This window comes from Photinus pyralis, unplaced genomic scaffold (genome assembly GCF_008802855.1).
Source record: "Photinus pyralis isolate 1611_PpyrPB1 unplaced genomic scaffold, Ppyr1.3 Ppyr1.4_LG7, whole genome shotgun sequence".
Lineage (NCBI taxonomy): Eukaryota > Metazoa > Arthropoda > Insecta > Coleoptera > Lampyridae > Photinus > Photinus pyralis.
Genome location: NW_022170738.1, coordinates 27,972,928 through 27,998,224, shown reverse-complemented (window position 1 = coordinate 27,998,224; position 25,297 = coordinate 27,972,928). Strand labels below are relative to the sequence as shown.

At 38.4% G+C, this 25,297-nt stretch overlaps 2 protein-coding genes across 10 annotated transcripts in view; both read left to right on the top strand.

Annotated features, from left to right (window-relative positions):
- The first annotated feature begins 13 nt into the window (after positions 1–13).
- On the top strand, positions 14–7,625 carry LOC116175965 (ubiquitin-protein ligase E3B). Of its 3 annotated transcripts, XM_031494362.1 has the most exons (14): positions 15–390; positions 445–922; positions 1,076–1,264; positions 1,317–1,508; positions 2,183–2,372; positions 2,420–2,659; positions 5,282–5,453; positions 5,497–5,615; positions 5,664–5,982; positions 6,030–6,593; positions 6,642–6,771; positions 6,914–7,078; positions 7,124–7,235; positions 7,285–7,625. In XM_031494362.1, the coding sequence occupies exons 1-14, from the start codon at positions 230–232 to the stop codon at positions 7,455–7,457; spliced, it is 3,204 nt and encodes a 1,067-aa protein (XP_031350222.1). In that variant the 5' UTR covers positions 15–229; the 3' UTR covers positions 7,458–7,625. The 3 variants fall into 3 exon arrangements, with proteins under 3 accessions (XP_031350221.1, XP_031350222.1, XP_031350223.1); XM_031494361.1 differs by having other exon boundaries at positions 14–390; positions 5,497–5,982; XM_031494363.1 differs by lacking the exon at positions 15–390 and having other exon boundaries at positions 603–741; positions 789–922; positions 5,497–5,982.
- Positions 7,626–12,026: 4,401 nt separating this feature from the next.
- LOC116177299 (serine/threonine-protein kinase NLK) overlaps positions 12,027–25,297 on the top strand; it is an 87,291-nt gene continuing 74,020 nt past the window's right edge. For 4 of the 7 annotated variants that reach the window (XM_031496233.1, XM_031496232.1, XM_031496237.1 and 1 more), the window contains exon 1: positions 12,027–12,794. In XM_031496233.1, the coding sequence (XP_031352093.1) occupies positions 12,577–12,794 (218 nt within the window). In that variant the 5' untranslated portion in view covers positions 12,027–12,576. The remainder of the gene's footprint in view (positions 12,795–25,297) is intronic. The other 3 variants (XR_004146647.1, XM_031496234.1, XM_031496235.1) reach the window with 1 other exon arrangement.

The following is a 25,297-nucleotide window of genomic DNA, read 5'->3' as shown; positions in this document are numbered from 1 at the left end:
TGATCAGCTGGTACTTGTTTACATTTTTGTCAAAAATGACAATTCCATCCATCTTTTAACCAATTCTCTCAACAAATTAATTAAAGTTTAATAAATCTTCAAAAATTCTGTGATAGAGCCTACTTGCGTTTAATCCGATTAAAATTAATAAATATATCCTCGAAAACCAAATATTAGCCAATGATCCTTAATAGTACTAAAATAAGGTATATTCAACCACCAACTGAGTATGTTCAACAAGGCAGAAGACACAAAATCGAGCTTTCTGGAGCAGACAAAAGCGGCACGAGAAGAACGCGCATTAGAGAAGCGAAAGGAGGTCGCTGCGATAATAATTCAATCAAATGTAAGAGGATATCTTACGCGTACAAGCTTTGTTCGTAACATTTTGTAAGAAAACACTATCAATACTTACACAATTTGTTGCTAAGTGTATAATTACAGAAAAAATTTTGACGCAATCGTACCTCAAGTCCCCGAAAATGATGCGAAATCAGCGCTGATATCTGCCACTCAAATTTTCACCCAGGTGAAACTGCTGCTTCTGGTTTTCAACAAGGAACGTGATAGGGATCGATTCGACAAATTGTGCAGTTACCTAATCGCCTCTTTGGAATCGGACTCGCCGAAAGTAAGTTACGTCGGCGTGGCTCTAAGTAAAGACCATGTGATGCAATGGATCTCCTATACAAATGACGTACTTTGGAAATGCTGTGATTATTTAGAGGAATTAAAGCCTGAGTACGCTAGTGATATGAAAACTGTATTATTATATTTACATATGTTAGTTTCGTTTACCAATACAAACACGTGGGTTGTTTTAAAAGCGAAAAACGTCGAAGTTTTAAAGTTAGGTATGAACCAATTATGTGCCAATATAATGGGGAAGTTATTCCATAAAGGATTCTATTTGGTTCTTAAGGTAATTGCCATATTATTAGTTAGTTAGCATGTCATCGAAAATTGGGGAATTTTTTAATAGATCTACCTCAATAGATTTAAAAAAAGTTCTATTTTCTCAATTTTCTATAATGATCTGCAGATGCAATGCGAGTTATTAAGGTATGTTTTTCAGAATTTACTTGTAAGGGGTCTTGGGCGGCTTAAAGTCGCATTTAAGCATGCGTCTCTTTCAGCAATTTTAACTTTGTCGCTGCGCCCTTTGGTTGCCGCCGAATTCTCGGATAAGTTCATGAGTATGTTTTTGATTCACATACTGTCAGTGCCTGCATTGGTGCAACACCTTGAGACGATTACACCCGAGGTTTTTGGTATTTTGCGAAAGTTTCATGTGTGATTCTCGTGTTGTTTTTTAGTGCATAACCGTTTTAGTTAATTACAGTATTTTTAATAAGAGCTTAGAGCTGTTAGCTAGTCAACAATCGATGCGAATCGTTTTTAATACACTGGAGGGCAACTACGCTTTATGTCTACTTGCCAACCTCATTCACCTGGCATATATTGAGCGAGAAACTGTTTTAAAAGAAGTGGCCTTTCCATGTTTTACGGTAAGCAATTCACTATAATGACTCGGGACTGGATTTCTGTGCAATTGTGTGCTTTCTCGCTTCCCACAGTAAATTTTGCGGGAGTGCATAATATTGCTACATGCCCCACGTTGGGCGCCAAATAATAATGCTATGTGCAATGCCAAACGAAACGGTCCCACATAAGCACCTGTTTGACTTCGTTGTATTTACAATTATAGTATAGGCCCTTTAACTGATAACTTGAAGACCTTTAAGAAAGGCGTTTATTCAGCGACTAACACTCGATAACTTCAGCACTTCAACTTATCTTTTTCGTAAACGTGAAAACACATTCTTTAAACACTCTACCTTTCTTCTACACAACTTTACAATCAAAGCAAACGGCTACGTTTCAACGTCTACCACCAAAAAGCCACGATTAACGTCCGGTTCGCTTATTTAAAACCTTTTTCCACTTTCCTTCCCCCTTCCTTAATTTAATTACGCGTCGTCAAAACGAACATCTGCTCGACGATAACACATGCTTATCTTGAAACAAATTATATTTGTGATTTTTAGTCCCAATGTAGTGAAAATTATTTAATTTCAGGAAATTTTCCCAGCTATTTAGTCTGTACACTGTTAAATTAGTGCATAGAAATCCAGTCGCTACTAATGATTATGATACTGTTTCCGATTGCATAGCGTTGCAGGTCGTGATCACAGGTCTACTGGAAAGCTGTCAACACTACGTCGTCACAAAGCAGTCCAATTTAACACACTGGCATCCAGTTTTAGGCTGGTTCGCTCAGTCGATGGATCCCGAATTGCACGCCGCCATGCCTCACGTCAAAACACAGCTGCATCTCTTGTGGAATACGCAGATCGTTTCAATTTTAATCGGTAAAGATTAAAAACGAGCATCTGCTCGTTTACACAGTAGTTTTTAGGGAAGTCATTGGCGGAATTAGTAAAAGACGTCGAATCGCCTCAAGCTGCTACATCTTCACAGAATCGTACGAATCCGAATTTTTTTAAGCGAGCCATTGAGGCTCGTGTGAATCGGGCGAATGTACAGAAATCATATAGGGCACTGGGTAGTCCAGAAGTGCATAAGATTGTTCTGTTGTGTTCGCTATATTACACTGCGCTAAATACTTTGACTCAACTAAGGTTAGATATATTAACAGGTAAGGGCAGTACTACTGGCTTGTGTGTTAGTCTTGGGGATTTTAATTTGTTTGTTATACTTCGTATAAAATATTAAAAATTTACGTGTGATTGATAGTATGCAGGAATGCTGTCTAAAAATATAGCTCTATTGAAATGTGCCACTTGTACTTAGAAGAGAAGATGTCCCTGAGTACTCAATTCACGCCTACACACTTTGACCCTTGCATCTATTGCGCCTGCCCCAGTGTCTTACTCCAAGAGAGACAGTTTGTTTGAAAATCTGACAAATCTAACAATACAGCAAGGATTTTACTCAACATCAATCTTGTTCTTTATTTTGGGGCCTGTATTATTTATTTATACACGGGTGGCCGTTTGAAAACGAAACAGAGCCTATTTTGGGGACCTCAAAACATCTACGAAAAAATACTCGGACCCGTCAATTTTTTATTCAAGGGGGAACAATTTTTTCGCTAGTTTCGCCCCCCTGAGGGCAAAGCCCTAGCGGGGGTGACAAGCGCCCCCAAAATTTTAAATCGAATGGGTGGTCGAGTGATATCTGATTTTGAAGGTATTTTTATGTGGATTATAACCCTTAAGTTTTAAATCGCTACTAATTTGCCTAGCCCATACAGGGGCTAATAAAAGTTGCAAAAATGTGTCAACATTTTCTTATGAAAAAATATTCTTGTAAATGAATTAGTTAAATAACAAAAATAAAAACAACAGTAAATACAAAAAATGTTGTTCTCTTACATTCTGAGCCGTACTTTTTGTTGTTTTTTTTTTCTTTTTAATACTCGTAAGTACATATGCCTTTTCTGCAACGCAAATTTTGGTTATTGTTGAGAGCATTACTATAGCATCATTTTGAAGTTTAATAGTGATTGTCAATTATTGTTGTCAGAACGAGAGAGGGATAATAAATAAATAAATAAATAAATAAATAATGGTTTATTCACTTGCTGAAATAATTTATCTTTTTTTGCAAACAATGAAAATGCTAATAGAACTGCCCAGCTCTTTAATCGACAACACCAGAATCAACAGGTCCATTGTATGTTTAGGCTGCCATTTTTGGTAACCGTATCGTAGGCCCCTTCTTTTTACCTGGAACTTAACAGGAGAGATGTACCTGGAGTTATTTCAAAAGACGATTCGTCCAGCATTAGTGGAGATACTAGAAAATAACAACGACTACTTGGAAATAGTCTAGTATTTCAGCAAGATGGTGTGCCACCCCACTATGCTGCAAGGGTTCGTCAATATTTGGACCAAACGTTTCCAGGACAATGGATTGGAAGAAAAGGTGCTATTTTGAATGGCCTTCTCGTTCTCCGGATTTAAGTGCGTTAGATTTTTCTTATGGGGCCATTTAAAAACTAAAATTTATGCTAGTGAGCCAACATCGTTAGACAACTTGCGACGAAAAATAATTGACGAATGTCGTCAAATCACCCCAGAAGTTTTCAAAATGTACGGGAAATGTTTGAACAAAACCTGTATTATTCTATGGAAGTCGAAGGCCAACATTTTCAACATTTACTTGATTCAAAACTTAAGGGTTATAATCCACATAAAAATACCTTCCAAATAAGGTATCACTCGACCCCCCATTCGATTTAAAATTTTGGGGGCGCTTGCCACCCCCGCTATGGCTTTGGCATCAGGGGGGCGAAGCTAGCAAAAAAATGGTTCCCCCTTGAATCAAAAATTGACGGGTCCGAGGATTTTTTCATAAATGTTTTGAGGTCCCCAAAATAGGCTGTTTCGTTTTCAAATGGCACCCTGTATATTCATATGTGACCAAGCTGGATTGTGTAGGAAAGTAGGCGATTTATAGTGCTCTTTTTCATCCCCATTGAGATTGCTCTTTAAGACCAAGTGAAAGACACCAGTTACTCACTTTCACACTAGGGATGGATTTGAGCCGAGTTGAGCTTTTTGAAAACTCAGCTCGGCTTGTTCAGCTCGAATCAAAACTCACCTTGAAAAAAATATGTTCAGCTCAACTTGAAAACGACCTGAGTTTGTAGCTAAAGAGAACAATGGAATTTACAAATGAAGTAATTTTAGTAAGTCAACTAAATAAAAACAAAACATTATACACAGTCTCAAGAGGATGGCATCTCTGAAACCATAGGAAATACTAAAACTAGGGAAAAGTTGCGCAATTAAACAGTTATTATCATGCTGTTACTAAATCCAAAAAAATCCGATTACTTGCGAAGATATACCAAAAAAAACGAAATTTGCAGATTTAGTTTTTATTTTGTTGTTGTTATTTGAGCAGACACAGAAAAATAAAAGAAATTCTCATTGCCACCAAAAAGACTGAAAATTATACTATCGACCTTCCAACGGCTCATGAGGTCTACCTACCCCAACACCTCGGCCAGGCCGAAGCTGTGTGTTGCCTGCCGACTCGGGCAGATTTAGCTATTGCAATCTGTACATCCACCACTTTTTAACTTGGTCCTTATGGTAGCTGATACGCATCACACCACAAAATCATGAAAATTATAGGTACAAAATCTTAAGAGATTATTGAAAAGCTAAACTGAAGGGGGAAAATGTTTTCCTGCACAAACTAAACAACGTTATCTATTATTACTAAACTCTCACAAATCTTCTTTTAGGTTTATGTTATCAAGATAGAATCTTGTACGACTTATGGTTATTCTTATGCTCACTAGGACCAAATTGCGGACTAAAGATATTTTTAGATCACTTAGCTATCAATACAAAATGCACTGCCCCCGAATTTCAAATGCTACAATTGTTTGCAGAATGTATGACGCACTACATCACGTAAGTCCCATTATACATTGCTGTACGTGACATTTCGTTTTAGAATTTTGGACGACATGGAAATGTACGAGCAGCAAAACCCATTTAAGCTTGGCGATTTTGTGACGGTATCTAGCTTTTTAAACTTGTTCCTCTACAACGGAGTTCTAGGGAATTTATTCGGTAATGACCGGCGTTTTGAGGAGCGGTTGGTTTATATCCAGTTTACAGATTTGAAGACGGTGCAATCGAATTCGTTGTTTCAGTCATTTCACACGTTGCTTATGGTACTGTACAAGAGAGATTGTAGACGGAATTACACACCGCAAGGCCACTGGCTAATTAAGGAAGTCAAAGTTTCGACTTTTATGGCCGACTTGGATAAGGGCAGGAAAAAACCGCAATTACTACTGCAGACGATGCCGCATATCATACCGCACGAAGACAGAGTTCGGCTATTCCGAAAGTACATAACAAATGAAAAGACAGTTTTGGGCTTGACTGAGTCTGCGTGCGCATCTCCTCAGTCCACACTCATTACTGTGCACAGGTGAGTCATAGATAATAAGAGTTTTTCACTTTTGGAATTTTTCGCAGATCTAGAATAGTGGAAGATGGCTATCGGCAGTTGGCATTATTACCGCCACAAGGCTTGAAAGGTGTAATCCGGGTAAGGTTTATTAACGAGCAAGGTCTCGACGAGGCGGGAATTGATCAAGATGGCGTTTTTAAAGAATTTTTAGAAGAAAGTATTAAGAAGATATTTGATCCCTCCTTGAATTTATTTAAAGTCACCAGCGAAGAACGGTTGTACCCATCGCCGACCTCCTACCTGCAAGACAATCACTTGCAACTTTTTGAATTTGTCGGGCGCATGCTCGGAAAAGCGGTTTACGAGGGAATTGTGGTGGACGTACCTTTCGCCTCCTTTTTTTTAAGTCAAGTGCTGGGACAGACGACTCAGGCTTTGTATAGCTGTGTTGACGAATTGCCTTCACTCGACGAGGAGCTGTATCGTAGTTTGAGTTATGTGAAGCATTACAAGGGTGATGTGTCTGAACTGGACCTTACATTTAGTGTGGACGAGGATTGCTTGGGAAGGCTTGTCACGCACGAATTAATTCCGGGAGGGAAAGCTATGTCTGTTACGAATGAAAATAAGTAGGAGCATGCACGAAACTTTTAAAATTCTATGTGATTAATTTCTAGAATTAATTATATTCATTTAATGGCCCATTTTCGAATGCATGTCCAAATTAAAGACCAAACTGCCGCATTTATTCGTGGATTTCGGTCCATCATTAGCTTGGATTGGTTATCATTATTTTCAACACCCGAGGTAAAGTATTTCATTTGAGAATTATGTATCCACTTCCATATCTTTAGTAAATGTTAGACAAACTCAAACGTTCAAATTACCTTGTAATGTCATTTGCTATTACCATTGCACATGTAGTTATAGTTGTAACTAATTTCATTAGCTGCAAAGACTAATTTCGGGTGACAATGTGCCTTTGGATATGAAAGACTTACGTAAACATACACAATATTATGGTGGCTTTCACGATTCGCACCGTGTTGTCGGTTGGCTATGGGACGTACTGGATAAGGATTTCACAGAATCAGAAAAGGGAATGTTCTTAAAGGTATCCCCACTGCCTCTAATTCGAATGGTTAATATTTCGTTGTAGTTTGTTACCAGTTGTTCCAAACCCCCTCTTCTGGGATTTGCCCACTTAGAACCTCCGTTTTCGATACGTTGCGTCGAAGTTGGAGATGACGAAGACAACGGTGATACGATAGGTAAAATGTTGCCGCTGTAAAGAGCGTTTCCTAATACTAAACACGGTAGGAAGTGTAATCAGAGGATTTTTCACGATACGGAAACGCGATCCACAGAACCGACTGCCGACGTCGTCCACATGCTTTAATCTTCTCAAACTACCCAACTATCAGAAAAAGAGCACGCTGCGTGAAAAATTAAGATATGCCATTAGCTGTAACACAGGATTCGAGTTATCCTAATTGCTTCGATGTTGTTAACTGGAATTGAATGTTTATAATGTATCATATCAATTTTTGTATGTTTATAGTGTAAATTTACTGTTGGTAAATTGATTGGTGTGTTAATGTTTGTTAACATTAATGTTTCGATGTGCAATATTAATAAAAAATGAAGGATGGTTTTTGAAACTGTTTCGCTTCTGTTTCAAGCAAATAGGAGGTTTTCATCATTCTTTTTTGCCTGGCAGGTACCTGTGATTTATTAATTTTTATAGTCATATAATAACAAATATAGTGCAAATTCACCTTCAATATCTAGAAATGGGCCCCAAGTAGGGTTGCCATCCGTCCGGGTTTCCTCGGATTTGTCCTAGTTTAGGGGGCGTCCGGGCGGTGTTTCATTGGTAATCCGGGTTTTAAGCTACTGAGGCATCTATGAGTTTCTGTCAAAATGTAAGCCAACAAAACTTTTAAGCGCCAATCGGCTTTGGTTACAATTTTTTAAAACACCGAATCCTCATGTATACTTGGAGTTATTGAAAATTGCCTAGTGCTTTTTTTGCATTGCTGCTCATAATGACCCCGCTGGACCTAGCCCCCCCCAAGTAAATCTCAACTACTATAATTAATAATTTAACCTAATCACGGCATTTTCTTTTTCTGCCGCGCTGTGTATAATATTTTTTCAATGCATTATTTATTAAACTGTTTCAAGGAGGCTTATATTTTTAGAATACGTAGTGGCTTTTTAATTATATTTTTTTTGTAGGCGATATCGGCGCTAGTTCAAAGTTTATGGTCATTTTTTTGTAAATAAAATTCTAGATTTTTTACCGTAATTCGATTTTTTGTCCGTAAGGATGTTTTTGTTTCAGAAAATGAATGGCCATCTTTTATTTATGCGAAAATGATACCACACTTGCCCTAGTAGTTATAATTTAGCAGTTATGACGACCAACAGCGCGCGCGGCGTAAGAAAAGTTTACCCCCTCCCCCTCCCTCACAGCAGCGTGTCTCCCGCTGCCTCCCGGGCGATTTCCATTGGGGTCCACCTAAGTAGAAAGTGTACCAAATCTGGTGCTTTAATGACAAAAATATTGGTGTTGGCGTATAACGACCCCACTATGCATAAAAATTAATTTGAAATAAGTAAACGATAACAGAGGAGGGGCTACGTCCAACTGGCCGCCCCATCGATTATATCTATTTGCTCCTTTAGGAATGGCGCTCGAAAATCGAAATTACTTGTAAATTAAAGCTCTTAAATAGCTCGTAATTCCGGTACAAATTTAATTTGAAAAAAGTAATTCTGGTCAGTGGGGAGGCTGAGTCCAAGTAGACTCAGCCACCCCATAAGAAATGTTCGATTCCTAGTGATTAAAGCGAGCTCTAAAATTTTAAGCTTGCGATGTGAAAAGGTCCTAAATAGCTCATAAAGGACCATTCTTAAATTGATTCACAATGGGGGGGGGGGGGGGCTAGGTCCAGCGGGGTCTCATAATGCCAACGTTGAAAGAAAATGTTCACTAGTGACATAGTGGACCAAAGAAAGGAATTTATTGAATATTGAAACATTCTAGTCAGTGATAAAAATAAAGTACAATTTCAAAGACTATTTCTTTAGACAATATTTTTTTATCAAATTCAGTTGATATGTCCGGGTTTATAATCCCTAAATCCGGGGTTTTCACGCTTCCTGTCCTAGTTGGCAGTTTTGAGATGGCAACCCTAGCCCCAAGGCTACCCCCCCTTCCCCGCACACATTCCGCTCCAACCTGCACACAATTAATGCTGTCTCCGAGTAGTGTAGAGGTCTAAAGGACCGTTCACAGCTAAGATCATGCATATATATGATCTAAGGTTCACAGTGGGTGCGGTGAGCGTCGCGTCGAGACACTTGTCATACTAGGAGCGTCACACATCGCGACTTAACGCGGCGGACCACTAACTGAACTGAAAATATAACTATTTTAAATGACATAAATAACTTTTCTTATAGAGCGTTCTTTAATTTTTAACAGTTGTTTTAAAATCGCCCGTTTCACTGCCCCATCCAGTATATTTTCCGCATGGAAGCCATTTTTTGTCCCGGGTCTTTCAAAAGGATCTTACGAAATTTTTGAACTTCCGGAAGATCCGCTATGTTACCACAGAAAGTCCCCCATTGTCCTCTCTCGAAGGTCGCTCGATATCCGACGGGCACCGTTATCGGCACTGCAGTCCAAGGAAAAGTCGCTAACACCTTGACTTGGAGAGGAATTGGTCCACAGTAATAATCTTGGTGGCTATATCTGGGTTTTAGTTCCTGCGAGCCACTTATTAACGAGCGACCCAGAACTCGTTCATGATTTTGGACTCTCTGTTCCTCCGTCCGTATCTTTACACATTATAACTCACGAACGGTTTCGAATTTTCGAATTCTGTTTTCAGTACTTAATAGCATTGAATAAGAAATTATTATTCAATGTAGGCGGACAATGGTCAAGGGACTAACTGATTAAATTTTTGTCATTAGGACTTTCAGTCTGTCCGTCTGTTTGTCGCTCGTTGTCTATAATTAATTTGAACAGATTATTATAATCGTCACTTCCATCCGCCACCCGGGGACGTGCTCGATGGGTGCCTCCACCAATACATTAGACACAAAAGTCATGCAGCCCCTTGCCCCTAACGAATGATGCGGCAGTGGGATCTTCGGTATTTTAAATAGGAATTGTGTGCACATTTTGAGCTCTCCGCCACTTTAAAATGCTTGGGAAGGGAAGATTGCTTCTAAAAAAAGCTTCTTTATTAAGATGGGGCAATAAAACGTGTGCGGCAAATTAAAAAAAATAGCTATTGATATTGCAAGCCTCCTAACTCGGAGAGCAGCTTCTGGAAACAAATACATCTTAGTGGTAAATCAGCAAATGGGCATGAAGCACTAAATCAAGGAGCGACAACAGCTATGGCAGACGTTCTGGTAAAAGAACTTTTTAACAGATCTGAAGTACCCCTGGAACGACACTCTGACCGGGGGCGAAGTCGGCGGTATATTTTAAAGCTTCTGGCCAACTATTGGGCATTTGCAAGACCAGAACCATGCTTCACAGTCAGACGGAATGGTAGAACGTATGAATACGTCAATAAGGAAGTACCTGTCACTTCTACGAGTTCAAGGATCAGGTGCTATTGAATATAAGCCGGATTAAAAGTTGTGTTTCCGAATGCGAGCCGATTTCATTAGGTTCTAATGGTGCACAAAAAATTCCCCTACTGAAAATGGTGGTGCGCTTCTTCGTATCTTGATTTATATTTTAAGGTAATTTAAGGGGCGCAGTTTTAATGCTTAGGGCAAGGTGCATTAGGCATGCTTGGGAAGGATAAGCTACAGTGGTGAAGAGAATAACCGGCATATATATATGATCGAATAAAACCACCCGACCCAACTACCACGAGGAAAAGCGGTGGTAGTGCATGTAAATCGGTTCGCTGCATACGTGGTGTACAGAACGAGCCCGAGGAACATCCAGAAGCAGTGAACCAGGACAATCCGGTTTCGCAGAATTTGTGAAACATTTACTTGTAGCTGGAACACTAAAGGGTGGTGTCGTCCATGAGGTATCCAAAGATTTGTTTGAAGCTCCAGTTGAATACGTTTCTAACGTATCGCTCATTGAAAAGCCAAGAACGTCAATATGTCCGAGGGGTAAGTATTGCCTTAGAGTTAACATTTCCGTTTGGTGGTTTAATAAGAGAGATATATCTACCTTCACCATCCCGGGGTTGGTAATTGGTAAAGCGTGTTTCCTACAGGAACAGGACGATTTCTTTATTTGAACGTCAAAGGACCGGTCTTGTGATAAGCCTGCAACCGGCGTTTTGTAAGAACAGTTACCCGCTTCTTCTTCGAAAATTGAAGATGCGCAAAAGGGTCATCATGCAAGTCTATCGCCATCGAGGAGTCTCCTCCATATCGCAAGGCTCCGTGAATTTTTAAAATCGGCACTGTCTCCAACTAGAGGTTGGGCATCCGACTTTTTATAACAATAAAATTAATTCGCAGCTGCCTCCAATAACTGAATTTCATCCTGCTATTAATATTGAAAGTTAGTGTAACTTAATAAAAGACGTTTTAACACCCAAAAATGGATAGGGGCTTGCGGAAGCATATTTGCAAATTTATGCCATTGCTACTTAACTTATGAACAGGAAAAGTGTTTCAAATTTCGTTATTAGCATTTTAAACTTTCTAAGTTTGAGACTATGCAGGTATAAAAATAAAAGACAATAATATCCTGTCCTATTGTCCTACGTTGACAAAGAGAAGACAAAGCGCAGTTCGGGTATTTAGATACTTTATTAGAAACCTTTTTAATGACATTACAACGAATTTTACTAAATGCGACAATTTAATAACCGAAAATGTTCCAAAAACGAATTCTTCCTGAACGCATTGTTTGAAATGTTATTCATGTTCTCTCCCTCCACGGCCTCCACGCACCAAGCGATGCTCTTTTGTTATTGAGCCGAAGTCAGCTGTTCCGAGGGTGCGTACGCGCAAGCGCGCGCTTTTTCTGGCCGCAAATTCACACTCGTACACGATCGTTTTTAGTTGGTTTTTAGTCGTGGAGGAGGTTGTAACGAACTCTTTTAACAAATTTTACAACCTTGCCCTTTATTTATAATTTTTTTCCTATCTTAATTTAATTTGTAACACACTCTCATATAATAGTGCAAATCATCCCCTTCAAACTTTCAACCTGTGCAATTTTAATTCCCGAAAAGTCGACGTATTTCTCTCGGTAGTGAATCCTTTTACAAAAGTTAGTGTCATTAAAATATCTTATTGTTAAACAGTTTAATATTACCGTGAATAATTTGTGTGTAATAAAGAATTGGATGTAAATGTTTGCTTTAATTCCATCATAATTAAATTTGAGGTTAGTTCGTGTTTGATGTATGAGTGTGAAAAGCCGTGCAGTTTTTTAATTTAAAAACGTATCCAGCTCACGAAAAACACGTTGTGATAATAATCCATCGATTAGTATAAATACTCTGTGCGTCAACTGCAGTGCTAATGAACTTTGGAAATAAACAAATGAGTGCAAGTTTTACGGTGGAAATTGGTAATTAATCAAGCGAACTGGTGCAATATTTGATGGCTGTGGTCGGCCCGAGCCGCCACTCGAGAGTGTCCATGTCTGTGTCGATGAGCCTCATGCAGGGAGCTGCAGGCCCCACCGCCGGAGGACAACAGGGTGGCCTCCACGCCGCCCAGCCTTACTACCATCCCCAACATGCCGCCGCGCCGGCCCATACCCAGGAACAAGTACAACCAGATCGACCCATCGGCTATGGTGCTTTTGGAGTTGTTTGGTAAGTTTTTCAAACAAAGAATTTTTACCTCAAATCCAGAACAAACCGACCTTGATCTTTTGTTACATTTGAAAACAAAGCCAAAAGCTCACGCCCTCAATGGTTGAGGGACCTCAGCTCTTCTTCTTTTGCAGTAACTCGACCTTTAACATCTTTAATGACGTCACTTTATTTGTCGATTCATTAACAAAATCCAGCACGTGGTTCAAGGCTGGCTCGCATTCTCTAGGAAATGATTATTCCGTATATTGAAAACACCATTTGGACCATTCCCTCTCAAGAGTCGTATGTTTACTACTGGGAAAGTTTTTCCAAACAACCAAAAAGGACTTTTTAATCAAATTCCAAAAAAAAATTACAAGACCATATTGTTAAAAATAACTAAGTCTAAAAATCTCCTACACTAAAGTTCCATTAGACACAAAACATTTTGGAACGAAAACGCATGGTCAGAAAACGACATTTTCCAGTTAGCTTGACTGTATGTAATTCCAAAATATGTGCTTCACAATTTAGAAAATTTGGAATTTCCAGAACCTGTTGATGACAGGATTATAAAAGTTGCGAATGCAGATAACGGAGAACTGTTGTGAAAAAAAAAGCTGTAGAATCTGAAATACGGAATAAGATAAACACTATCGCTTGCCTCTGTACCTGAAACAAGAGTCAAAATCTTATTACTCCCCGATTTCGTTGAGAACAACGCATTGGTTGGATAGGTTGTCCAAGAAGTGCACTTGATGCCTTTTTGTTAACCACTGCTGTTTTGTGTGTCCAAAATGTGACGAAGTCATTATTCATTTACTGATTTTATTTAGAAAAATTCCAAACCGCTGAACACGATTATATCTTTTCCCATTAATGACATTTTATTGTATTATTATTATATATTCGTTATGGACAGGCTGTCCGGTTGAGATATTAGCAATTATGTGTATGTCTATTTATTATTTGCACTGTTATGAAGTATTGATGGTGGTACTATTATCTTTTACTTCCTTCTTCCAGTTTTCATTAACGCGTGGTCATCGTCAGATCTCGGCCCACAAGGATAATTCCAGCAGTACCTAATAAAGACTTTTTTTTGTATTTATTATGTGTTTTATTTCCTCTTCTCTGAGCTATTTTGTATTTTAAATAAATATTTTTTTCTGAAGTATTTTGCGTTTTATATACGTACTCTCGTTGGGCGTATTTTCTATTTGTTGTTTTAAATACTTATTAAGTCCAAGGGTTTTACCCACTCTCTGCAGTTTTCATAATTTCTCTACTTTCATCAAGTTAAAAATCTTTCCAATATAAATCGTTATCAAAAAAATAAGTAACCCTCTTCGTTAACCGATAAAGAATTACATTTGTTTTGTGATATTTTCACATGCTAAAATCCGCAAAAATCTCTTTTTAGTGTTGCGTTGCGAGGGTGCAAAATGTTTGGGAACTACAACCACAAGAGTCATACACTATGGCTGTTTTCTTTTATTCCTTCCTCAGCAATCATACGATATTCAAGGATCATATTGTCTGCTATTAGATTTAACGGTAAATTTTTAACGAAAAGTGGATATAGCGGCGAAGTTGTAGGGTACATGATTATGGTACATAAAAAATAAGTGGTTTCTATCCTTCAATCAAAAAAGTACGAGGGTTATCCAGAAAGTAGCAGACGTTTTGAAATAAAAAATTAAGAAAGTGTACGAAACAACTTTTATTATAATATACATTTGGAAGCTATTTTTCAACATAGTCACCACTCAATGAGGCGTTCATAGCGTGGTACAAGTATTTTGATTTCAACTTTGTATACATCCGCCGCCTGAGACTTTAACCACTGGTTATCGCCGGCGTGAAGTTCGGCATCACTGTCCATCCATGTCAGCGTTACCAGTGCAGGTTAAAATCTCAGGCGGCGGATTTATAAAAGTGGGAATCAAAACACTTGTACCACGCTATGATAAGTGCCTCAATTTGAATGGCGTTTGTGTTGATAAATAGCCCAATAGTGTAGCTCCTAAATGTACATAATAAGAGATTTGCTTTACAAGTTTAAAATTTTTTATTTCAAAACGTCTGCTACTTTCTGGATAACCCTCGTAAGTTTGATACGCCACGGTAAAGGAATGATGATCCGAGGCCTCTAAGATCCTGTATCATTTACTCAGAAAATGAGATCCTGTGTCATTTACTCAAAAAATGTTTAGATTTTGACCAGTTGGGGGAGCTAACTTTTGTTGCATAAAAACTTGAGGCGTAGCATGATTTTGCCTGACAGTACAGACGACCCGCAGCCGAGCCCGCAGCAGCAAATTTAAATATACCCTATGGCGGCGTTACTGGTAGGAAATTAATTAATAAATTTCCTTGGAAATCAGATTCTCAAAAAATCGAGAAAAAAATTAATTTTTCCTAGAAAATGGTATTTTTTTCCTCGAGCAGTAGAACTATCAGTGTTGCGAATTTTCAATCTTTTTTAATAAATTAACAATATTAGCTGTCATTTTCGGAGATGCATTTTTGATATGTTAATCAGGAGATGAGGTGTACCTCAGTTATTTTTTTCTCGACAGAAATTTACTGAATTTGAGGTATCTACTGGGAAACGAGATTAACTGGACTATCTCGTAGTGATATACCAAGTACACATTTTATTTGGCGAACCGACCGCAAGATAAATAACTCGCGTGAATCAGTTGCGTGGTAACCTTCAGATTTACCGTTTTCTTCGCATTTTATTTACGTCAAATAAAGATAATAGTCGCCTTTATTTGGATGTTTCGGATCAATCGAAAGACACGTTCGCTTTGTAGAATTATTTACACATTTTATTGGAAGTTTCATTTTTTCCAGAGAAGAGTGGAAGGGGAAAGTAATTTTTGGCATGTTGGCCTCAATACCCGCACATTTATACGATTACCTAATAATTTTCAGAGACTTTCTACTTGAATCTTCTAACTAAACAGGAGCATTTAAGATTTTGGATTTTGATCTAGGAATGTTGGTTTTTTTAAACCAAACCAGGATATCCCTTTAAATGAGCTGTCAAATATTTGACAGGAAAAAATGAATTATAGAAATACGAATTTGCAATGAATTTTTTTTTGGGCTCCACGGCCCAATTTTTTTTACACACTTATTTGTATCCACTAAGACTAATTTCTAATAACTTCATAATCATTTACTGTACTAATACCACTCTGTTGCTTCAAGCTGTCTATTTATCAAGACTATATCAATTTCCCTAAAATTAGTTTTAAACCAAACGGACAGAAGCGATGAACAAAGTCATTGTGTAAGACTTGAATTAAAAATTTCAACTAAAAAAAGTTTGTGATTTTAAAAAAGGTACTATTTTAAGCTCTTTATATCAATAACATATTTTTTAAGGAGTGCCGATGATTTTTGCAAAAAATTGTTGGTCAAAATGCTCCTAGCGAAACGTGATGCACGGAAATGGCGTAATCTCATTGTGCTCACGAATTAATTTTACTTTGAAATGATATACGCTAAACGCAAATGTAACTTCTAATTTGTAAGTAGTAAGCTTTGCACAACCGGCGATTTTCCTGCCATTAGTGTTGTTTTTAATGATTTCGTTTTTTTTATCGTCGAGCGTGTGACGCGAGAACTTAAAACAGAAATATTGTAATAGTAAAACAAGTTTTATTTTGCGGCCGGTGAGAGATATAGTTTACAACGACCGATACGCTCCGTGAATATCAGCAGGAAGGGCAATATACTCGAACTTGCTCTTGCTCGGGTTAAATTTACTGCTAATTGTAGGCCTTCCTGTAGTACACACACACTAAAACGTTTAGGGAGAATAAATTTAATTCAGTAGCAGCTGTATTCGTTTAATAACAGCCCCCAACCTGGACCTCCCTACCGAGGAATATAAAATTTTTTTTTAAATCTTTTTTGAAATATTTAGGAAATGTTTTGAAATGTGGACAAATTCGGAAAACGATTGTAAAATGTGCGATGTGCAACCTTCATTTGCTCTGTACTACAAAAAAATCGATTTTCTGTCAATTCTCAATTCAATGGTTGATGTATAAATAGTATAAGTCCTCAAAAACAGTTTATTTACATGAACATATCAGATAATTACCATTTAATCGTGAGATAACACAAACGTGTCCACTTTTGTGAATTTGCATTATAGCACCCAGGATCTGCCAGCAAAGGCAGTGCGCTTATAAACAGTAGGGGTTGGGGTGTCTCAAGGCTCAGTGCAGCGACCGATTTTATTTTAGAATTTGGGAAATATGGGACCAACTTTCTCATTCAAAGTTCACGGACGAACTCAAATGACGTTTATTTGTTCATGGTCGCATGACTCTGACTGTTCCAATAGTATATTGGTATAATAGCCATTTATTTCCCATTTATCACATCGTGGCTTCATATAATTATTGATAAGATTATAATTGGTGTATACCACGGAAGGTCAAAATTTACATTGGTTGTGCGCTCGAAGATTAGATAAAAGTGTATCCGGAAATTCTCCAAATCGTACGTTCCCACAATATTTTTTTGTTCTTTCCACAGTTCTAACGTTGATCTTCTAATTTATCGCTTCTCTGTTTTCTGTAAACTGGTAGCGCGTCGTCGTTAGATTAGATTACAATTTCAAAGTGCGAGCCTGACGTACTTTGGGTAATAACCTCCATTCGTAGTTTTTGGCCAACCTTTTCTTCTCCACGTGCTGCAGCTACCTGATTTATTCATCGCGTTTGGCATTTGGATTGGTATCAAAAATGCGCGAGCATCATCACCAGTGATTTATATCAAAGTTACAGTTTTCCTGTTTCGCACTTTCGTCCGTACGGAGGGAATCCTTGACTTTACAACGTATGACATTTCTAATTGCGAATTACTATAAAAATTGCGTTATGTTCTACTTATGAGTTTACAAGAATGCAGTCGCAACGATAACTTGTTTTTACTTCCTCGTATGTAGTACCTATTTATGCATAGTGCAAATTTACACATTTAATATAACCTTGAATTTTCCTTTAATTGTATATGAAGTAGAAAGTTCTACGTAGATGATTAAAAATTTCTAAAATTAGATTACTGCTTTGTTAATTTTGTATACTCTGATTAAATATTTTTTAACATTAATATTTTTAATCATAATGGCATGGTACACAATCTTACCATTAATAGGAAGATTAGCTGTTCCAGTTTGGCAATATCGCGCCACCAAACTCCAACCTGAATTATCCTTTAATTAAAAGCCAGAAGGGGGTTTTACCAACGTTTCTTACACAATTGCAAATACTTACTTGCTGCGCTCAATTTTATAACCCAAAGTTTGTTCCACGATTCTATCCGTTATAGTTCTTGGGCAACCATTACAGAAGAAATGCTTCTTAAACGAATCATGAGTCTGTGATTTATTTGGAAAAAATATTTTTGGTCCTTCTACCCGCCTTTATTTTTACGTAATTATCACATAACATTATCATTTACGCCATAGCTTCGTAGGGAGCATTTGTTTCTTTTAGTCCTTGTATTATCCACAAAATAAAAACAAATCTAGTCGAAGAAGCCCCATTTTCGAATATGGAAGTAGGAAGAGCGTTGGTTTTGTTTCAATGTTTCAAAACGCACTCGTGGGTGTTGCCACGTAACACAACTGTAAATTATGAATAACATACCAGCTATCAATAGCGAAAACCCGAAGTCTCCGGTAGCACCGGGAGGCCTGTGCATGTGTCTTTTTCCGGAATTCCTCGCGGAATACCCTCGACCCCCCTTTTCTACATTCTTTTCCCAAAATTGTTAGCACTTGGAAAGTATTCATCCAAAAGTCCAAACGAAGATTGGATAATCCTTTATGTATGGAATACCCCCCCCCCCTCCCGCGAACAAATATATGTATTTTTTTCCTGGGGTGGGGGGGGGGCCGGTTGTACATTCTTTCCCCAAAATGTTTAGCACCATCAAAACGAAGCCCTTTATAAATAGCATTGTTTTGCAAATAAAGGGCATCATTATTATTATTAATATTATAAAAAATCTCATGGGAGCCTTAAGGCTGAACCGAAGGCTGTACGTTTTGAAAGGGAACGTAGCACCGGGAGCTCTGGCCATACCCCCAGCACACGAAAATATGATCTTATGATAATTATTACAAAATGAACTCTAAATCTGTCTTTTTTGCTTGGGGGATGCCATACCCCTCGGTTCTACATTCTTCCCTCAAAATATTTAGCGCTTTTAGCTCTTGGAAAGTGACCATCCAAAATTCCAAACGAAGATTGGATGATCTTTTATGTATGGAATACCTCCCAGCGAACCGAATATATATGTATTGTTTTCCTGAGGGGATATTGGGTTGTACATTCGTTCTCCAAAATTTTAGCGCTTAAAAGTGACTATCAAAACGAAGATTGGATGGCCCTTTATAAAAAATATCTTGGGAGCCTTAAGGCTGAAGGTTTTGAGGGAGAACATAGCGCTGGGGGAATTTTAAGAAAAAGAACGTTAAATCTGTATTTTAAAAATGACTATTCAAACGAAGATTGGATAGTCCTTTATAAAAAAAAGTATCATGAGAGCTTTAAGGCTGACAGTTTTGAGGGATAACGTAGTACCGGGAGGCCTGGTGGGTGTGGATACTCTCCAGATAACGAAAATATGTTCTTATGATAATTGTAAAAAAAGGAACGTTCAATCTGTCTGTTGTTCCGGGGGTTTTCCATATCCTCCAGTTCCGGTTCTATATTCTGCTCCCAAAATATTTAGCGCTTTTAGCCCTTAGAAAGTGACCATCTAAACGAAGATAGCACTTTGAAGTTACGAAGCTTGGATGGTCCTTTATAAAAAAAAGTGTCATGGGAGCCTTAAGGTCGAACGTTTGGAGAGGAAACGTAGCACCGATGAGTCCAGATCTCGAAAATATGACGATTATAAGAACAGCAACATTTAGTCTGTCTCTTTTCCTGAGAGGTATACCATACCCCCCACCCCCTCCGGTTCTGCATTCTTCTTTCTGATCCTTTATAAAAAAAATGTCATAGGAGCCGTTGGGCTGAACATTTTGGGAGAGCACGTAGCACCGGCTAGTCTCGGGGGGTATGGAATTCGCACGAAAATATAATCTAAGAAAAGCAACGTTGAATCTGTCTTTTTTCCTGGGGGATATTCCAGACCCCCCAGTTCTACATTCTTTTCCCAAAATATGTAGTGCTGTTACTAAAAAAAAAATATCATGGGCTCCCATGATGGCTGAATGCGTTGAGGTAGAACGTAGCACCGAGGGGTATGGGGGGGGGGGGGGGGGTATGGCGCACAAAAATATGATCTAAATAAGAAAAGGAAAGTCTGTCTACGTAGACTAATTTACCATGCCCCTTTTTCCATAAGCAGCAGAAACTACAAATTTCAGTTCATAGCATGTTTTTTCAAGGGCGAGTTTTCTTAATCTCTTATCTTTTGGGGCCGAGGTTCTCTGATCATTCTGTGTGATTCTGTGTAATCAAAATCATTTTTCATTTCTTCTGTTTCTATTCCCCCAGAAGCATAAAGTAGTTTTTTTACTTCAACTTCAGGAGACTGTGAGGGCTCGGCTTCCTCTTGCTGACAAAAAATTGAATGAAGAAACGCAAATTGTGGGCATTGTCCCTTAACATTTGTAGCACTGCTTTATTTGGCACAAATGTTTATGATGGTCCTGTCTACCGCCAAAATGGTTTTGCACTCAAAATAGGGAAGAACTTCACGTATGCGATATCATTGGATATTTTGCACGGACAAACTCAAAAATCCTCCTGGACGTCTATCTTCGGAAACCTATGTGATAAAGAGTGATGAATTTTGTGCATTGTTCATTTTATAATTACGAAGAACAATGTCAGGAAAAATGGTTCAAAGTTGAACTACTTATTGCAATCAAAGCATTTGCATTTGCGAATCTTGATTTATGGACAATTATTTAAGAAATTGTCCATACCGTGCTTGTAATTTTCCAAAGGACTAGAATTAGTTTCTCTATTCAACGCGAAAATCAATCTAAATCGTCGCGCACTCAATTTTTCAACTAGAGAAGAGCCAAGACGTATTTATTCGTACCTTCCCAGACAAACAGAACAGGCTTTTCGCGCTACGAATCTGGTTCCAGATTTTTATTTCACTTCACGTCCGGTTATTAATACGGGTCGCAATCAAGTCATCCGGATTCGTGAGATAAAACCTAGTCTTTCTGTCGCTGTGTACCGCCATACCTTTCCCACGGAAGCGAAGTGTAGCTGTAATGTTATCATCCTGATAAATGACGCAGAAATACTTGCAGTATTTTATTTAAGTTGTGAGGTCATTTTCTAATTAGGAATTGGTATTAAAAACTGTGTCGCACGTATGTCGCATAGCCATTCATGCAGAGAGATTTCTTTTATTACTTTTTCTGAGAGGTTTAGATGGATACAGACCACCAGAAACATTTTTCCAAATAAACTAATGGTTTAATGCGTTTGGGAGCTACTTCCCAAATAATTCGCGTTTCTTCTTTACATTTTTTCCCGCAATTATAACTTACATACCTAACGCACATTTGATTTTATTAGACGCATCTGTAGTTCAAATTTATCTAATTTTGATAAATTTTTAGTTTTCTTTGAATTTTTGACTTTTATCCGAAAGCTTCTTGAATTTCGTTGAAATTTTTTAATTTTTTGAATTATAGGCATACTCCAACTTTTCAAGTTTTCAATTGAGTGGTACGAGTTCAAGTCATCAAGAAAGGCCTGTTTGTACTTATTACCCCGCACGCCAGCGGTCGATATAATATAATAACGCTAAAAGTACCCTTTTACTATACCTACATGGGTTGTGTAGAATTTCTATTTTTTAGGTTATTTTAGGTATCTTTGGAAATGCTGAACAATATGGGTCCACATGTCGACCCTTGATACACACCACTGCAGGTGACTTCTATTGCCTGGAAATTTGGGGTATTTGGTTAAGAATTCTACAACTTTCACAGATTTTTAACTTTAGAAGAACGAACCCAGGTGGTATTTTGAAAATGGAACGTTACACGCATGCTTTCATGTTGGTTCTATGGACTTCGATGCCGTGCTTTGTTCACAACCTTTACGACTTAAAGTAATTGTCACGACCTTCGTAAAGCAGAAGATTCAGGTATATTCGACGCGATTCTCAACCTGTTCCCTGAACAAAAGAGAAAATTGAGTAGTTTTTGTCCGCTTAGTATTCTCGTAATATCCAACTTGTACCTAAGGTCATTTTATCTAGTTTTAAATTCAATTCAGCTGCTGAATGTTATGTGATATTTCCGTTGTGGTAGGGACTTTGACTTCGTAAGGACAAACTTGAGAGTTGAACGTCCAGTTAAAAAATTAAAAAGCGATCTTTGGCTGCGCGCACGTAAAAAAATACACATCGAGGGCGCGGGCCTAACCAGCTGTTATTAAAGCAGGTGGTTTCACATCTGCCAGTTGGCTGGTCTGGAAGGAGCCATTAACCATCCACTCTCCCCCGAAGGTAGTTTTTCTTGTTTAATCACAATCCTCCAACTTTTTTATTGCCTATTTTTTTGGCGTGACAGCTTCTCATTAGTGGATTGGCGAAGGACCACGAGAGATGCAGGTGCAAATGATAAGGAACGAGATGGTGATTAGCGCACGTAGAAATTGCGTAACGGTATTTGGGCGCTACGTTTCCGCGCGTACGCGAAAATCATCAACCGGTAATAACGTGCATGCGAAAACACATCCGCAATTTAAACACTTTCAGTTATTTATTTTGCGGATCGCATATTGAATTATAAACATAAAGATCCTGTGGGGCTCCTCCCGCGTCCCGACGTCCGCATTGATCCGACGCCACCCTCCGAGCGCTACGAAGTGACGTAACGATGCCGGCGTCGACCGGTCGAGTACTTAGAAAACCCTGTGTAGTGCACGCTGCATATAAAAACCCGACCATCCCCAGCTTCAACTGTTCGAAATTGTCCTACGACGAAATTATCCTTCCTTTGTTTCTGGCGGTATTGAACCACTTCTTTGTCGACGCTTAAAATAACTTACTTGCATTTTCTTCGCCGCCACTAATTTCATTTCGCGCGATCGTGCAGCTTTTTCGAAAAGCAGCAAATAAATATTTGAATACTTACTCGAGCTTTTCTTTCAGATTACGTTAACTTCAATACTATTGCCATTCATTTTCGCAATTTTCTGAAAATCGTTACTTTGCGCCATCAGACAACCATGCTGCTTGACTGCAGAGAAAATTTCCGATTTTGGGTTTCCTAAATAAAACCGCAATGATTCTCGTCATTTTATATTCCCAAATTTGAATTCTGGAGATTACTTGCAATACTTTATCCAAATTGTATAATTTACGAAAGCGATAAAATTAAAACGAAACAATCTAACAAAATTTTTGAAAGGAAATACAAATACGGAAATACAAATTCAAGTAAAATAAAGCAACTTTGTGTTTATTCCTAAATAACCGACCAGATTTGCACTTAGATCGAAACTATACCATATACAGAGTGGCCCATTATTACTGCCGGTGCTAAGGTCAAAGTATCGTCTGCATGACTATAATCGCGTAAACTTTAGGAGACGATGACGTGTTAACGCGTCCGTACACAGCCGCATACTAATAGAAATTACAAATGCAATTAGGAATCTGTTTACCAAATGCATTCGAAAAACAAGCTGAGGTAATATTGAATGGCTGTTATCCAGGCTAAAGTAAAATAGATGCTTATCTTAGCTAATGTCTGGTATGGTATCTAGGGTGAGGCAAATAGGCAAAATAGTAGACCAATCAAAACGCGGGCCCACGAATTATTTCCGCCAATTAAGTTCAAAATCACAATCAAAACGCGAATCAATTTTGCTGCAGAATTTAAACAAAATCCGAATACAAAAAGTCGTGGTATTGTCTGCTACTGTGTAAGTGTGTACGGATTGCACGCAACACCGTTTCCGTGTTTTTTCGGAATCTTAGGTGCCACCAGCCCCAATTATCGAGACTTTACCTCGCAAAGTGTATTCGATTGTTCGTGCAAGAACGCCCATGAATATAATAATTTTTAAAAACTCATATCTTATATGCGATAAAATTAAGCTCGAAAATTTTTACAAGTTCTGAAACTTATTTGTGTCTTCCTAAATGAAAAACTCAAAATCTTACAAATTCTACTGAAATGTGACAGGAATCAATTGTTCTGTCTATCCATTATTTTTTTTATCGTTTCAGTTTGTTAAAACCACCCGGAATAACACAACACGGTCGAGCATGTGACCAGAGTTTTTTCACCGGGGAAATCCCAGAGCACGACACAAAGCAAACCAAACGAGTCATTAGCTAAGATAATTTTACTTTATCCAAGATACAAACCACACGAAGGCTTGGATAAGAACCCATTTTACGTCGTCTTCTCCTCCTGTTAGTATTCGGCTGTCCCCAGACGCGTTAACACGTATTATTATCAGTTTTATCAACCTCGAAAATTGTTAGTTGACGTAGGTTCTATATACAGAGTGGAACCTCTCAATCTCAAGTATAGGTACGCGATTATAGTGATATTAACTATGCATCTCTTTCGCGTGTAAATATTGTGTATTGTGATTTTTTCAGCAACAAAAAATAGGAACACGCTACCTATATGTAAACGCAGAACCTTTTTGTTTTGCTTTTTCCTTCTTTATTTTTAAGAATAGCTTAGTTTTGCAATATGGCATCTCTCTCCTCTCATCTCCTCACTCGGGATATTTAAGTTATACCATATGGAAGTAAAGGCTTCACCCTTAGTTATACTTCAACTGATGTAGATGTAACACACCTAATACAAGTAGGCGGCTCTGATTTTGGATGACAGTTGGAATTAATGTAAAACGTATATAAACACGCGTTTTCCGTTCTCTTAAATAATAAAGTATTCTAATAAACTGTAATTACTTTGACTTGTTCTACGAATACGGGCATCCCAGTTCACACAGCGAATCGCCTGAGACGCTACGCTCTTACGCTTCTGGGGTATGACTTCAGCATCAAATACATCGGAAACGCCAATTTTGTATACGCTGATTTCGTGTCTCGACTCGTCAGCTCTCACGCCAAACCGGGTGTCGAGGATGTCGTTATCGCGGAGATTCGATGCGCTATGGAAGACGAAGGCGTCGACAAGACTGAAGTAGAGATTTCGGTTACGTTGTCGGTTCCAATCAATGTCGAGGACCTTCAGAAGGAAACTGCAGCATGCCAACACCTCCAAAGAGTCAGAACTTATATCGAAGCTGCGTGGCCGCAACGGAAAAGACAGATCTCCGATGATAAGGCAGCGGAATTCTTCATTCACCGGGACCGACTGAGGATAATCAACGGTTGCATCTTTCTCGACGAAAGAGACCTGTCATTCCTACGAGTCAACAGCAGAAGATACTCGAAGAACTTCACATTGGGCATCCGGGTGCAACACGCATGCAATCACTAGCTCGCGAGAAGTGTTTCTGGCCCGGAAT

Coding starts and splice junctions, on each gene's coding strand:
- LOC116175965 (XM_031494361.1), top strand. CDS start 230: ATGTTCAACAAGGCAGAAGACACAAAATCGAGCTTTCTGGAGCAGACA. Junction 923..1,075: donor GATTCTATTTGGTTCTTAAG/GTAATTGCCATA, acceptor TATGTTTTTCAG/AATTTACTTGTAAGGGGTCT. Junction 5,983..6,029: donor ACACTCATTACTGTGCACAG/GTGAGTCATAGA, acceptor AATTTTTCGCAG/ATCTAGAATAGTGGAAGATG.